The sequence below is a fragment of the Pimephales promelas genome, chromosome 2, assembly GCF_988280905.1.
Source record: "Pimephales promelas chromosome 2, fPimPro1.hap1.1, whole genome shotgun sequence".
Classification (NCBI taxonomy): domain Eukaryota; kingdom Metazoa; phylum Chordata; class Actinopteri; order Cypriniformes; family Leuciscidae; genus Pimephales; species Pimephales promelas.
In genome coordinates, this window is record NC_142770.1 from 46,170,319 (window position 1) to 46,187,130 (window position 16,812).

The 16,812-nt window shown below is 34.7% G+C and overlaps 1 protein-coding gene and 2 long non-coding RNA genes across 5 annotated transcripts; 1 reads left to right on the forward strand and 2 right to left on the reverse strand.

Moving 5' to 3' along the window:
* Nucleotides 1-677: 677 nt before the first annotated feature.
* LOC148997631 (uncharacterized) lies at nucleotides 678-3,997 on the reverse strand. Of its 3 annotated transcripts, XR_016147491.1 has the most exons (6): nucleotides 3,117-3,997; nucleotides 2,628-2,707; nucleotides 2,301-2,378; nucleotides 2,121-2,172; nucleotides 1,498-1,558; nucleotides 678-1,225 (listed from the first exon to the last, which is right to left on the reverse strand). It is a non-coding gene; the product is annotated as an uncharacterized LOC148997631 (long non-coding RNA). The 3 variants fall into 3 exon arrangements; XR_016147493.1 differs by lacking the exon at nucleotides 2,628-2,707 and having other exon boundaries at nucleotides 679-1,225; XR_016147489.1 differs by lacking the exon at nucleotides 3,117-3,997 and having other exon boundaries at nucleotides 679-1,225; nucleotides 2,628-2,888.
* Nucleotides 3,998-4,217: 220 nt separating this feature from the next.
* Nucleotides 4,218-7,478, forward strand: LOC148997632 (uncharacterized). The gene is made up of 7 exons (XM_089120234.1): nucleotides 4,218-4,226; nucleotides 4,362-4,479; nucleotides 4,607-4,714; nucleotides 4,804-4,971; nucleotides 5,151-5,277; nucleotides 5,599-5,636; nucleotides 7,263-7,478. Exons 1-7 carry the CDS (start codon nucleotides 4,218-4,220, stop codon nucleotides 7,460-7,462), a joined length of 768 nt encoding a protein of 255 aa, XP_088976360.1. The 3' UTR covers nucleotides 7,463-7,478.
* Nucleotides 7,479-12,771: 5,293 nt separating this feature from the next.
* LOC120473456 (uncharacterized) lies at nucleotides 12,772-14,659 on the reverse strand. The gene is made up of 3 exons (XR_016147515.1): nucleotides 14,434-14,659; nucleotides 13,246-13,357; nucleotides 12,772-13,069 (listed from the first exon to the last, which is right to left on the reverse strand). It is a non-coding gene; the product is annotated as an uncharacterized LOC120473456 (long non-coding RNA).
* Between the last annotated feature and the right edge of the window lie 2,153 nt (nucleotides 14,660-16,812).

Here is a 16,812-nt window from a genome sequence, read left to right on the forward strand (position 1 = left end):
AAAATCATCCTCACTGCTTGACGAATCCATTTGGTATTTTTTCGTTTTTCCCCGCAAAGGTTTAATAAATACGCAACGGACTCGGTGTGCAAGGTCTCTATGCGTGACGAATTTTTAGGCTGATGACAAACACGAAAATACGCATACGAAAATTTCGTACTCAGTGTGCAATGGCCTTAAATATCGGGATAGCGTTTTCAAGCTGGAAAGAGCTAATGCAGCAGAAAGATTTCAGAAGAGACGCTGAAGTTGCTTTCTCCGCGACAGGTTAGTTACAGTCTTACTTAATTTTTTTGTCATTGCTTGGCTGTGTACTTTATTATATAGACAGTATAACATTTATAGGTAAAAAAGTTAAACAAGGTCTTTGATATAGCAGCTACCCAGCAAACATTTTGACGTTTATTGACCGTTGAAAAGACGTCCATCCGAGACGTCCCGTCATGGTTGAAAAATAGTTCCAAAATGGAAGTTGAACCGACGTCTTCGACGTCATCTGGCCGTGAACTGCACGTCTTTTCTGCGCGTCCACGGACGTCTAAATGGGCTTATTTTTTATGTATATTCCTGCATATAAAATAATTACACCCATATTGTATAAGTTCGTGAAAGTCAATCAATCAGGATATTTCTACACATCTGAACTTATAGGTTCTAAAACAGGTCCAAAATCGGTCCGGTCAGACCTGGACGTCTATAAAACGGTTTAAACACGTCTACATCAACACATTACTTCTGGACAAAAGCAAAAGAGTTATAATTTACAACAACATTTTATTGAGAATATTACATTTGAAATGTCTTCCAGTTGTTAAACTGCTAAAAAAAAATAATAATAAAAATAGTACAATGACATTTTCTGACAGTTTCACATTAAGGTTAAGCAGCCACTAATCAAACCAGAATATAACAAAAGTACAGGAACAGTCAACACTTTCTATAATATTACAGAAAAGTCGTTCTAAAAATATTCCACCATTGATAAATAGAAGTCAGAGCTGTGGCAGTACTAACTTTCAGTTACTTCAGTCTTGCATTACTGTTAAACAGACATAAATAAAATTATTTAGAGTCTTTGAAATTTGTTTATGGCTTTAAGGTTTTGGTTTTATTTATGGCTATTTTTATATCCAGCTCTTCTTGAGTGTGCTTCAGGTGTTCGCCATTGCTGCATCAACGTCTTAATCTGTGGCGTTTGGGCTCCACCTCGTCACAATCACAGCATCTGAGGGAAGAGAATGCGGTTTAAAAAAAGGCTAATTTTTAGGTTAATTACGTACGGTGTTTGAAAATGTCTGAAAATAGCAATGTTATTTTTCTGCATAATAATCTTATGCCAATAAAAGATGTTCTGGACTAAATGCGTTTGAAGAGTGAAATAATTAAAATAAAATTACATTAAGGAACAAGAGATGTATTAAATAAATATTTGTAAAATGTAAATTCAGTTTTGGATAGGACAACCCCATGGCTGGAAAAAAACATTAACGTACATACCCTCACTTCTGTGTTCTCTCCCGAATGCAGCGGTCAAGAGGCAAGACAACATTAGGAAATTCTGTTCATGAAAACATAACACAGACTTAATTAAGATAGTAGTTTAATAAATAATAAATAAAAAAACAGTAAACAATATTGTTTTATTTTAACTAGGCCTACTTTGTGGATGTAGCAAGGATTTAGACATATTGTTATCCAATTCTACCTAGTAAACTATTGTAGCCATATAATGATCATTCATAATGACTAAATCTAAGGTAGCCAACCCTGGTCCTCACTCCTGCTATTTCCAAACTATCCCTGTCCTACTGCTGAGTGCTGACTATTAACGGATTAGGTGTGTTTTCAGAAGCTGCAAGGGCAGGAATAGTTGGAAAACAAGCAGGGTAGTGGCTCTCGGGGACCAGGGTTGGCTACACCTGGTCTGCGCATATTTTAAATTGTGTAATAAGACTGCTGTTCAAATGTTCACTTAACAGTGTAATAATGACTTAGATACTATGAAATTAGCTGGCTGTACTTTAGCTTTTTCTTGAGCAATGACAGACATAGGCTCTATATTTGTATTCAATGTAAATTGTGTAAAAAAATAAGATGCAAATAGCAAAGTTCTCACATACAATGGGGTGTCCTCTGGGACTGGGATGATAATGCAGAATTTGGAACTGGTGACTATAGACATTAAAAACAAATGGGTGAAAAATATTTTAAGTAAGTAAAGACACCTTAATCAATAAACACCATTACAAAACAAACAAACAAAACTTTGTGAAGGACATAAAACAAGAAAAATGCCATGCCTCTTTCGGTTTTGCCAGATGGCCTGGAGAAGGATTCCTGAATTCTACGTCTGACAGATGGCTGTTCGTTATGTCACCCTGAAAGACAAATTGAAAAATAAAATTCACAAAAGTGATCACAAAATTGGTAATCTTTAGAGTATGGTTAGAGACTTGTAACAGAGCAAAACTGGAAAACTGCCTTATAGAGAGTACATTAACTGTCTTCTAAGTGACAATAATACACTCACATTACATTCCAGATATTATCAAAAACATAAGATTTATTCTTTGCATACAGACAGTATTTATAATCAAATGTGCAAAAATGTACAGTCAATACTTTACATTTAAAGCTGAGGCCATGGTTAAGGAATCAGATAGTCTCCATCCAGATATGTGCCTATTTTCATTGTGCATTACCTCACCTGCACAAAAAGTTAATTTTATTGTAGTGTAAGATATAAACACAGTCAATCACAGAGCCGTTTTGGGATATTATGTTAACACTTATGGAAAACATAACCTGACTTGGACCTGAAATATTATGAAAGATCCTTAATGGTCCGAACCAATAAAGGGTCCGTGCAGGAGTAGCGCAAGATTCGTTCCGCTTTCATTTTGTTTGACTTTTGCAACGTTGCGGTCGCGTAAGCGCGACTTATAACAAAATCTGGTCTCACCGGCGGAGAAATGGTTGCAATCTGAAATTCTGCCAAAATAATTTTATCCAAACTCAAACCTTTCAGTTGAAAGTGTACGCATCATTTATTCCGGTTCCTGAGTCAAATTACAAAACTCAAATCACATTTATAAAATAATACAAAATGTACTTACCAAACAGCAGATTTGTAGTAGTTCGTCAACTTTTTGTACAACAAATTGCCCCCGATCATCAAGTCCTTCTCGCCTCGTCGTGGTTGAAGAAGAAAAAACAGGAAATTGGCTGCGTAGTTGCTTTATCGCGAGATAATCAATCATATCGCGGGATTTGTTATCAAATCTCGGTAGCACAGTTAAGTGTAAAGGTTGAGGACGTAATTGTACATCAGAACCTCGTAAAAACTATTTGGGGCATTTAAATTATTTACTGCAATATCAGCCAAGGTGTAAGCATATTGCTTTTTCATATTTCATAAGGATTTCATAGCGGGTCACGACGGACTATAAATGCACGTGTAAAGGACGTCACCTACTGGACGTCAACTTAAAACTGATCCACAACATGAATAAATGCAGTGGCTTTGCAATCACTTGACTACACTGGGCATTTTGTGATTATAATTTACATTGTATACAAATCGTGTATTTCATAAAGATAATTCCGGATAATTGTTTTCTGTCTGGCTAGACGTGCAAAAGACGCCAGTGGACGTATTCACAGCCAGACTAGACGTGTAAAGGACGCCATTGGACGTCTTCACAACCTCTTAAAAACTACTTCGGCAATTACATTAATTATTGCGGTATAAACCATGCGAGGATTAAGCGCAGCTTTTGCATATTTAACAAGGATTTCATAGAGGGTCATGATGGACTATAAATGCACGTGTAAAAGACGTCGCCAAGTGACGTCCTTTCACCCGATAAACTGTATATAACTACACGTACCTAAAACTTAAAATAACTATTATGCATGCAACTGTAGACATGTACAAATGCATCTGAATGCATTTTTAGGAAATTTTCTGTGTTACATATTTTTACCGATTTATGACGTCCTGGCTGCAACTATTTTTGGCCAGGGACACGACGTCGCCGTCGGACCAATGTTTGCTGGGAACACTCGTCTTAACCTACACTTCATTATTGTGCCTATTAACCATACATTTAGTCTAAGATGTCCATTTACACGACACCGTTTCCAACTAAAAACGGATCAAGTTTTTGAAACGGTCTCTGTGTAAACAGCAAAAACGCCAATCTCTGAAAATGATGATGTCATGCGTATTGTGTTCAGATATAGCAGGGATCTCAAACAGTTTTTCATTTGAGAGCTACTTTTTAAAAACGAAAGAGGCCGAGAGCTACTCATGTAATACACTACTTAAATCTCTTACATAATCTCATGACTCATTAAAGATCTCAGAGAGGGCAAAGGTGGAAGCTGCCAGCTTTAGTGATTTCAGCCTGAGAAAGGGCATCACTGAACAAACAGCACAGCAGTGGGTGTGCGATGTTCAGGAGTGGGCAATCACAGGTAAATCATGCACAGTGCTCGGACTCTTCAGAAATACAACTGTTAGTTACTTTGTTCAAATATGAACTACATAAGGTGATCAGAATCTTTCAAATGAAACTATCGCTTGACTGTGTTACCTATTCAGAGCCAGGTAGCGCAACACAACAGGGAGCAACAGAGGATCTCAGGGCTGAGATAGAAAGTATCATAGTGTCCCTGCTACGCAAGAAGCAGGACCTCTATCGTCAGCATGGTTGGTTGACAAATATTGAAATGGCACATTCCAAATGAAAACAAACAAAAACTCTGTTTTCCTTAGAGTTTTATTGTTTCACTTTGCAGATAGCAACCAGACCAGACAAAGAAAGAGAAGAAAAATAAGAGAATTAAAAAGCAAACTAAGACAAAAGATTGTACTCTACAATACTATTGCAGAGGATACGATTGATGGGGAATTGGCTTCCAATTTGACAGAGGACTACATCCTGCCTTGGGAGAGAAGTGAGGATGGTATGTTAGCCTATCTTGACATGTTTTCCAAAATGTATGCCTACATGCCTATGGTATAGCAATGACAAACTCTCTCTATCTCTCAATCTGTCTATCTATATGTGTATGTTTGTGTTTGTAACTTAATTGTGAATACTAAATCACTTTTTCATATTTCCATTAATTCCCTCTACCCATAGGCCACTCCTTCAGATTAAAACGGTCTGTTTTTGACCAAACAATGCTAATTAGACGGCTTGAGGAAGAGCAGAGCATCCTTGTGAAGGAGATGTCTCAGCACATCACGTCTCTACGAAAGGAGATAAAGGCCCAGATAGCAAACTGACATTGAATCAACGTGGAAATATGACATCGAAACAACATTGATCTGACATTGTTTTGCTCATCGAATTAACGTTGAACCAACGTCAGACGCGTCATTCTTTCAAAACTAACGGAAAATCAACTTGAAATCAACGTGTTGTTTCAACGTTATGAAAGCAAACCAATTTTCGATTTTCATTTAGCTTTGAAGAATGCCGCGTCTGACGTTGGTTCAACGTTAATTCGATGAGCAAAATCAACATTGTTTCAATGTCATGAGAGACGTCGTTTCCACGTTGATTCAATGTCAGTTTGCTATCTGGGGGCAGTGGATAAGCTTCAAGAGAACATCAGAATGGGCTGTAAGTGAAATTCTGAATTTTTTTTTTTTTTTCCTCACTAAATTAGTCCCTTTCCTACTGCTCAACTCACCTCAACTTGACTACAGTAATTTCCTGTGTATTAGCCACATTGTGTATAAGCCGCAGGACAGTGTTTTATGCAAGTTAAAAGAAACAAAACCATATCACTTCCATATTAACTGCCCCCGTGTATTAACCTAATAGCTGAAGAAATTTTGCAAAATCAATATAAACTGCGGCTAATAGTTGGGAAATTACGGTTCTCTGGTTACAGACGTTTTGTTTACCACTGCATAAAAGTACCATTTAATGTAATTGGTGGCTATAGCGACACTGAAGTAAACATCACCAACGTGGAAAAGATGGTAACAGCAATGACTATAGCAGATAAAATCAACAGCATTCTGTATTCATCACAATACAGGCACGTTTTTGGGGAGATGGCAATATTTACTCTTAGGCATAAAAAAAAAAAGTTTGGTTCCGGTTGATTGTCAGTTCAGGTCATGGGTCGGTAGGGATTTTTTTTTTTATATAATTTTTTTTTCAGTGGCAGCAACGGATGGGTAGGAAATTATTCAGGGCTTGACATTAAAGGGATAGTTCACAAAATTATTTTTTAAGATGTTTTAGCTTACCTCAAGGGCATCCAAGATGTAGGTGTTTTTGTTTCCACAGTATTTTCAATTTTGATATTTTTAGGTCAAACCTGTGCTCCGCTCATGTGTGTAGATTTCTCTGAGCGAGCGTCAACAGCGCAACCTTACCATCAGTAATACAGTAGGCCTACATTTATTATCCACAATCGATCGCAACTTGCAATAAATGTAATAAAATCAGAATCATTCTCTCGGTTAAGTGATTCCCTAGTTATTTTTTGGTTTGTTATTGATGTTCTAATCCGGCAAAAAAAGACAGAAATGACAAAAAAAAGACTTGTATAATATGTATTATAGTTCAGTTTGACGAACGATATCTGCCTCGTTTGTTAATAGCATTGCTGGAGGACAAGATGCATATAAAAAGACGGTGCTGTACAAAAACGTAAATTTATAGTTCGCCTCAAAGTTTTTTATTTGTGTATTTATTTAATTTTTATTATTTCTTCCCCAAGCTCATAAAATAAATTTGGGTCGTAATAATTGACAGGGTCGGTCGGAAACCGGAAACAAACACATTTTTTTTTTATGCCTTATCAGCCGTCCTGTCCGTGCTAACACTGACAGATAGCTGCTGAGGGCATGCTCAGACATTACGATGCTGCTGATAACGATGACAACTTAGCAATCTCCAATATTTACATATCATCGTTGGAACCTCAACAGAGGTGTAACCAAAAGTGGTAGGTACAGAGTGCTAAAAAGTCATGTTGAGCTGGTACCAGTCTATTTGTTTAGTTTTGTCCCACTGCCATCACACCCATATTAGTCATACTCCACCCTCACACTTTGTTTGGTCTATCCTCACCTCAACCCCACCCCCCAGTAACCACAGTATATGACAATTAAATGTCCTTGTTTCACTTGTTTAAGATTTCATGCAACAAACAACCAAATGTTTCTCTCTATGTGGCTCTACATGCTATGATTTTGGTACTTGTAATTCTTATGTTTATGTATGTTACAGATTTTGGTGACATGTCAGAGGATGCTGCATCTGGTTGGAAAAGTGTCCTCATGCGGAGGTCCTCCATACTGGGGAGTTTATTCCAAAATGCTGTGAGCACGTACAGGGCTATAGTTGACGACCTCCAGATACAGGACACAGAATGCAGTACGGACATTGATGACGAGTATGACCTTAGTAGTCCAGAGTCAGAAGATTAGGAAAGAGACCACTCTATGTTTTGTTTTTAAAATCTGTCAACTTTGTGTTTTTTTTTTCCTTTTTCTTTTCTTTTTTCTTTTTTTTAAAGCCTAATCCCACTCATAGGATCTCATTCATGAAACGTTCGTAAATATACAAGTACATATGTGAGTGATTTGTGCGTAAAGAGACATTGCAGACAATTCTTCTCCTGATTCACAACTACTTTGAAAACATCAGCTTACACAGAAGTGTGTGTGTGTTAATGAATTCCAATCAGTTGTAAATGGGACGTGCACGCTCATTCTCTCAATTACCATAAATCCTGCGGACAACTATATATGGGCATCATATTATGACACCAAAGGAAGGATTTCAATGTTACGTCAAAAGCGTTTTATTATCAGAAGTTTATTCAAAACGCCACATTTTATTTTCAAGCGTACATAGTGGTGTATCGGGTCCTAAAAAAAAGATTTTTTGAGGTAATAATGCTTTTACCTTAGTGCTTAATGTAAAAATGCTTTGCAGCACATTACAGATGCAGTTAATGGAGTTTCATCTGTTAATCGAACAGTCCCAGAAGTGAAAAGAAAATGGTTCGACATGAAGCTTGGCTGCAACACTTATTACTTGCAGACTAGTTTAAAAAAAATTGAATAAACAGCTTGAATATATATAAATATATAAATATATATATATATTTTTTTTTTTTAATATAATAAAAAAAGACTTGCGGACTTGTGTTCCATTTGCAGATGCTATTACTGGCTCTCATCATAAAAGTAAAAAGAAAATCCGTACGTAATTACTATATATATATATATATATATTTTTTTTTTTTTATGATGTGTAAACATGTACCCGATTAAGGTGAATTTTAAAATGATGCCTTTCAAAACGTTCTAATGTTAAACGCACTATTTACGCGTGGCAGGGAGCAGGTGTAGATTTCTTACGAAAAATTCACGCCAGAACCACTTTACACACGATTTACAATTTTTTTTTCTCCTCGTGTCTCATGAATGAGACCCATTATGTTCTGTTTATGTACAAATGAAGAGTTCAGATGCAGAAGCCTCTAAGTGCCATTTGAAATTTTCTTCTAGAATGATCATTTTTATCAAGCTTGTATATTTAAGTTCAGTGATTTCACTTAAATGGCAATGGTGATTACCTATTAATTGTTATTTAAGTAAAATTACTGAACTTAAATATACAAGTTTGATAAAAAATCATCATTAAAGAAGAAAATTTGAAATGGCATTTAGAGGCTTTTGCATCTGAACTCTTCAAATGTACATTTACACTGTAATTACACTTATACATAGCCATATTCTACTGCTCTCCATCCTATTCATCCTGAAACATACACTTATTCTTACTACTCATAATGTTTCTGCACTACAATGGTACTGTTACCACACTGCACATAGATGTACATATGTCTATATGGTTCATACTGAATATCCATATTTATTTTGTTTTTGTTACACTGCATACACATTATTCTTACTACTATTATAATGTTACAGATACTACTTTTCACATATCGTATTGTTCATGCATTGTTCATATTACATAGCCATATTCTGCTCTTATGTGGTAACCGCTAATTCACTGCACACATTTATAGTTCATTTTCATTATTCTAAGCCATGTTCGGTAAACCAACTGTATACTTCTGTCTACACTGCATTATTGTCCTGTCTACTTTGTATATCACAATGCTTGTTTCTCTGTAAGTTCGTTCCTTCTTGACTAGTTCACATGATGTTTTGTGGAAATTGTATAGAGGATAAATTGTTATGGTCTTAAGGAAATAAATAGAAAATCCACCTTGAATATGATTTCCCGTTATCTCAGAAGAAATGTAAAAGTCTTCCTACTTGAGTATGGAAAGTGTGTATTTTTGACAACTCTGTCCATGAGTAATAAATTAAAAAAATTAGATGCCCGCACTCTGCTATTTCTCTCATACTTTTATTGTGCAAAAATGCAGGGTCAAAACGTTGCAGCACAGTATTTATGGGAAAAATAGCAGAGTGCGGGTATCTCATTATTTTAAGTTATCCAGCCCCCTTTTGCCCGGCACCGCACATGTGGGGATGAGCACACTACCATTACTGCTCAAATAATAATCCCTTGTACAAGCATTCCATGTTTTTAATGTTGCCTACTTTAACCAGATCAGGTATATGACTATGGATGGATTGCCTGTTTTCTGTTAATGTGGATTGTGCATAGGCTTAGGGTCACTCTTTCGCCGACTAAATGTTCATGGTAATCCATGAACCCAAACAATAACAATGTCCTTTTTTAGACGGTGACTTTATAGTCCTATTGGGTCCATGGGTCCATCACATGATTTCTGTAAAAAAAAATAAAAAAAAGTAACGCCATGAAAATTAATTATTTTGAAATTCACTAACAAAATAATTTTTAATTGAGTGGAACCGGAGTTTGTAGTCCTTGTTTTCCCCACGGATGAATCGGTGGTGGCATTACAAATTCACTTTTAATCTATTCAAATAAATGGCTGCAAAACATGATCAAACTGGATTTTATTTTGACAGGTCGATTGTAAAGTCGACCTGAAGCCTTAGGTTTCCAAATGAGCAGACAACATAAACCAACATCCAGATCAGGCTACTGAGGGAATCTGTGTGTCGACCATGGAAGGTTAACATGATCAAACTGAATAAATTATAGCACAGTGCAATAGCGCCATTGTTAGACAGTTGACCTGAAGTATTCAAGTTTAATGAGTAAACATCAAAAGCAAGACCATGTTGACCAAGGGTCCACCACAGATCCATTCCAGATCAGTGGTAATGTCGCAAGAGGCACAGCATTTCTCTGAAATGTAAAGATATCAAGGCTGGCTAAATGGAAAACGTGATCAAATTGGATTTTTCAATGACGGGGCAAATGTTGATTATACCAAACAGTCGACCTGAAGACTTGATTAATTATTTAATGATTAAATGAGCAAACGCATTAAAACATCCAGATTCCACTGAGTAACAGAACTTCGGTTAGGCTAACAGAATCAAACTGAATTTGTATGATGACAGGACAATAACAGAGGTTAACGTCATTATGGCTTTTATTGTTGGAAAAGAAACTAATACTTCAAATGTTGCGTCTCTAAATGAGAAAGCACGTCCGTTGGGTGAGATCTGTACTCCGTCACTCAAACGGGTATCCGTGTGTGTGTGACAGTTTATAAAAATACTTGCTGCAATATTAATAGGATGTGAGGATTTTAAAAATATCTAAGATTAAAAAGGTAATGCATCCAGTATTCTTGTAGTAATAGGGATTGAAACAATTTATATAATGAAACAATTCATAATTTCAGTCCACATAATTGTGTAAAAAAGTTCATCTGACATGTCTTCAAAGGGTTAAAATTAATAGAGCAACATGTAAACGTTCGAGTGATTAATTAATTTTGTTGTGCCTAATTTAGCGATTGATTGCTTTTGTCTTCCACCCAAGTTTCCGGGGAAATCGCGGTCTTTTCCTGATAACAGTAAAAGTTTTCAGTGAGGAAAGTTGACTCGTATCACTCTCGTGATTATTTCTCCCCTTTTTCAGGGGTGTAACATGTGGACCACGGAAGATGAGTGTCATTGACTTGCGCTGGAGTTATCCGTGGTATCAGCACAGACTCACTCCGTGCCGCTATCACAGATTTTAGTTCTGACCGTAGCCAAGAGAGAAATAGGTGTAAACGCCATCAAAACTGGATTTTATGAGGACGAGACAAAACGTCAAGTTAATTACATGCCATTATTGTAATAGATTCGACATAAAGCTTGAGTTTCTAAACAAGCCAGCCACATTCACGTCCACGAGGTCAGGTTGTTGAGGTCCGTGGTGCCATCACGGGACATCGGTTAGGCTAAATGAACTGAATATGGCAAGACAGTGCAACAATAACAATGTCATTATGGTTTTTGATGTTGGAAAATAAACTAACACTTCAAATGTTGCGTCTCTAAATGAGAAAGCACGTCCGTTGGGTGAGATCTGTTCTCTTTCATTGAAACGGGTATCCGTGTGTGGACCACGGAAGATGAGTCATTGACTTGCGCTGGAGTTATCCGTGGTATCAGCACAGACTCCCCAGGTGAAAAGGAAATGTATTTAAATTGTACTTATTTTGATATACTTAATGTATTTTAAGTGCACCGTATTAAATATGTATTAAATGTGCTAAATTGAAACAACTTCAAGTATATTAAGTGTACTTTAATATGTATTTAAGTTCAATTTTAAGGTAATAGTAATATATTTTATTATATTAAATTGTGCTAAAATGGAACCATTTTAAGTACATTTAATGTAATATAATAGCACTTATTTAAAGTGTATTTTAATACACTTTAAATCGACTTTAGAAATACAGTATTAGTATATTTTAGCTTCACATTAATGCGTTCTAAGTATATTTTAAATATAATTTCAGCTTATTAATAATGTATTTGTAGAACACTATAGGACCCACTATTAACATATTAAAAATATATTTTTTCCAAAAACCATTTAATATAAAAATAATATATTTTAATGTATTAAAAATACAGTTAAACATTTTAATTCAACAAAACCCAGTAAAAAAATATTTCTACAAAACACACAAACACTCTTTGAAAGATAAACTTTAATGCACTACATCAGTAAAGCATTATGTAAACTAAACAAAATACATTAACATAAAATGCATTGATTTGCAGAGGTATTAAACAGAACAAAAAATAAATAAATAAATAAACTAACTGAAAGGAGTAGTTCACTTTTAAAAAAAAACTTTTGCTGATAATTTACTCACCCCCATGTCTTCCAAGACGTCCATGTCTTTCTTTCTTCAGTCAAAAAGGAATTAAGGTTTTTGATGAAAACATTCCAGGATTTTTCTCCATATAATGGACTTCACTGGGAACAAAACGGTTCAGGGTCCAATGGCTAACAGTCAATTTGTCGTGAAAGCATGATAATTGCTCAATTGCGAGAGTCTCGTGCTGAATGCTTGAGAGTTGGCAGCCCTGACAAATCTTTTTTCAAGTCAACTCATTCATTTCGTTCGTTGAATGAACCTAATGACTCGGAAAAAGATTTATTAATTTTGATGAACGAGTTTGAATAGGAGAGTTATGAACATGCATAACAGAACAGAGCATGGCGACCATTTGAGCTTATAAAACTTAAATGTTGTTTTTTTTTTTTTTAAATGACCGATCGTTTCGCTTGATAAGACCCTTATTCATCGTCTGGAATCGTTTAAAGCCCTTTGAACAGTTTGCACTGAAACTGTCTTTTGGACCTTGAACCGTTTGGTTCCCAATGAAGTCCATATGGAGAAAATCCTGAAATGTTTTCATCAAAAACCTTAATTTCTTTTCAACTGAAGAAAGAATGACATGGATATCTTGGCATGGGGGTGGGTAAGTTATCAGCAAAAGTTTTTTTTTTTTTAAGTGAACTAATCCTTTAAGTCAAACAAAGTGAAATACAATAGCAAAAAGTAAAGTGGCCAAGTCGTGAGTAAAAAGAGAAGTTTGTGACTTGTTCAGTCTGCCATAGACTCTTTTGGGGACATCAGAACCACCGAGGGAAATCTGGAAAGAATAAAAAAAAACAAGCATTAGTATAAACTTGTTCATTTATAATTCTAATAAAAAGCTGTCACTTTGTTACTTAATTCAGAACACTTACTGAAGTATTAATGCACAAAAAGTCAGATATAATTAATATAACAAATAGGATTTTTCTTTATCATAAAGAATTTTCTAACCATTTCTGAGGTTTCAGGAAGACACAGCTCAGATGATCTTGGGCTTGAGCTGAATGAACCTCGTTTCATGGACTCCAGGGCCTCTTTGAGAGATGATAATATCCCTGCAGCTCTACAAGAAAAAATAAAGTCGCATGTTATACAAAGTTAGGGCAGAACAAACACTAGTTTGTGTTCTTCATATATAATTTGTATTTTGTTTCAATGGTAAAACATATTTAATGAACCATTACTGTAACTTCCACCCTATTATTAAAGTAATTATTCATTATTAATAAAGACAGAACATTCTATTAAAAGTTACAAGTTGGTGACAGCTGATAACGACTTGATTAAATGTAAAAAAGCTGAATACCACACATAAAATCATATAAATCAGTCCTTCGAGAAAAACACGATTATGCGATTGCCTAATTCAATGCATAATCAGGCAAAATACATATTCATGCGGGGGACGCAATTTTTCAAATACGTGTTAATATATAATAGGTCACTTAGCTACTTAGCTGCTACATGACACACTATTGACTGTTTTTGTTGTTTTTCACCAACAAAAAGTTACAAATCAAGAGGATCAACTACTACTTACTCGACTTGACCTCATCTACTCACAGGTTTAATAAAAAAAATGTCTTGCAATGTGCAAATTCCTTGGCTAGGCTAAATATTAAATATAAAATATCTTATTTCATTATTTAACATCGTTTTAATTTCTCAGTGCAAGATATTTAATAATTGGTTTTGTGAGAGCTTATTGGTGATTACAACTTAATTTATTTATCGAATTGACATGAAAACTGACAGCCTACTAATAATTAATTAGATTTTACTATGAATTAAATATCACAAATGTGTAAGTTTTATTAGAGCTTAAAATATATTATAATATTTAAAACACAAGAAGTTACTTGGGGACAATCAAGCCTGTCGTGTAATCACCAGTAATAACCTTTTTTTCTTCAAACACAGTGTGCAATGTTTTTATAGTTGTTTTATGTCATTGCCTAGATCTATAACAATTAAGTTGATAAACGTCAATGGATAGACGTAACGTTAACTCGCTTTAGTGTCAAATCAACAGAAACGCCAGTAAACCACAGAACATCGTCATCAACTTCTGAAAATATTTTCTAAACCCAAAGTGAGAATACAGCCAATTATACTAATCACTTAAATGAATAAACTTACCACCAAGAAGTAAGATCTTTTCTGGCAGTATCTTGCTCTGTCCATGTCGTGGCGGCGCACCTCTGCGTTGTCCTCTTCACTGCTAAATTGTTCGCGGGAGCTGACGACCTGGTAATCTGCTCGTGTGTTCTCTTAATATTAGATCGGTGCTATCCACACTCACTAGGTCCGAGTCAGTGAAATAACAAAGCAAAATTTGGAAAATACATGATTTCTGTTGAAATATCCGAAGCTATAATGGAATATATACCACGGCACAGACAGTCAGTATCCGTTGTCCGCGCCCCGCCCAACATGTAAGTTCAAATGGCAGTGTGTGATTGGACAATTGCCGGCAAGCTTGTTTTGAAAAGATTGGCTCTGATTGGTCCAAATGAATGCAACTGGAAATACTAACTAACTAACGGCCACAAAAAAAGAAACAACTCTGTTAATATAAACATAACATGCTTTATAAACAGGTTTTTTATTCATTTTGGATAAACAAATGTAAGAGTCAAGCTTTTAACAAATTTATTTTGTTTTTCTAGTATGTACACCTGATCTTTTATGTTGATGTGTGCAAGTACTGGTATTCACTTGTTTTGTGGAAAAGACTATTTGATTAATTAATGCAGAAGTATAGAAGTGCATTACTTGTAATTTTTAAACTTTATATATATGTCTCATTTGTTTTTCACAATATTTTTTTAAAGCAGGGCTGAAGCACATGCTACAGTATAACATAAATATTAAAAATATATTGCTCTAGTCCTCTACAAGGTTAAATAAATTATAAGGTTACAAATTGCTATACACACAAAGTAAACACAAAAAAATACTTTAATTTAGCAACAAGTATGCTTTCTGTAAATACACTAAAATTTCACTAAAACTATGTTTGTTTTTAGCATATTTCTAAAAGTGTAATTAAGTGTATATTTATTAGCATTGCGTCTCTAGTAAAACATTTTTAAATATAATTAAAATATGTTTGTATTTAGCATATTTCTTAAAAATGTAATTAAATACCAATGTACTTCTAGTACACTTTTTAGAAACATATTTAAAGCATGATTGTCATTAGCATATTTATTAAAAATATAATTAAGCATACATTTATTACCAATGTACTAATAATATACTTTTTAGAAATACATTAAAAGTATGCTTTTCTATAGTGTATTTCTTAAAAGTGTATTTAAACATATATTTATTACCAATGTAATTCTAATATACTTTTTAGAAATACATTTAAAGTATAATTATCATTAGCATATTTATTAAAAATATAATAAAGCATACATTTATTACCAATATATTACTAATATACTTTTTATAAATACATTAAAAGTATGCTTTTCTATAGTACATTTCTTAAAAGTGTAATTAAATATATATTTATTACCAATGTACTTCTAGTATACTTTTTAGAAATATACTAAAATGCAATAAAATACATTTTTAGTACACTTTAAATAAGCATGTTGTAAATACAAATGTATTATAAACACACTATTTGTATTTCAAATATATTTTTAATACATTTAATACAACGTCTTTTTCACCTGGATCACTCCGTGCCGCAATCACAGATTTTAGTTCTGACCGTAGCCAAGCGAGAAATAGGTGTAAACGCCATCAAACTGGATTTTATGAGGACGAGACAAAACGTCAAGTTAATTACATGCCATTATTGTAATAGAGTCGACATAAAGCTTGAGTTTCTAAACAAGCCAGCCACATTACAACGTCCATGAGGTCAGGTTGTTGAGGTCCGTGGTGCCATCACGGGACATCGGTTAACTGAAACAAACTGAATTTGTATGACGGCAGGACAGAGCAATAGCTGTAATAAAGAGGTTAACGTCATTATGGCTTTTATTGTTGGAAAAGAAACTATAACACTTCAAATGTTGCGTTTCCAAATGAGAAAGCACGTCCGTTGGGTGAGATCTGTACTCCGTCATTCAAACGGGTATCCGTGTGTGGACCACGGAAAGTGAGTGTCATTGACTTGCGTTGGAGTTATATCCGTGGCCGCATCACGGAATTCGCGGCGATTCCGTGATGTTTCCACGGATTTTGAGTTAAGGGCCCGTGGTAGGGCTGGGCGATATGGCCAAAAAATCATATCTCGATATTTTTTGGTCAAATGGCGATATACGATATATATCTCGGTACTTTCTACGTTTTCTATTTAGATAAAGAAAATCTTTATATATATAAAAAAATAAATATTATATATATATATATATATATATATATATATATATATATATATATATATATATATATACAGTATATTCACATTCGGCCCAATGATATCCTACAAACAATGTTGATATTGAAGGATATGGAAACAAATATAATATAGGCTATGCAATATATTATGTGCAA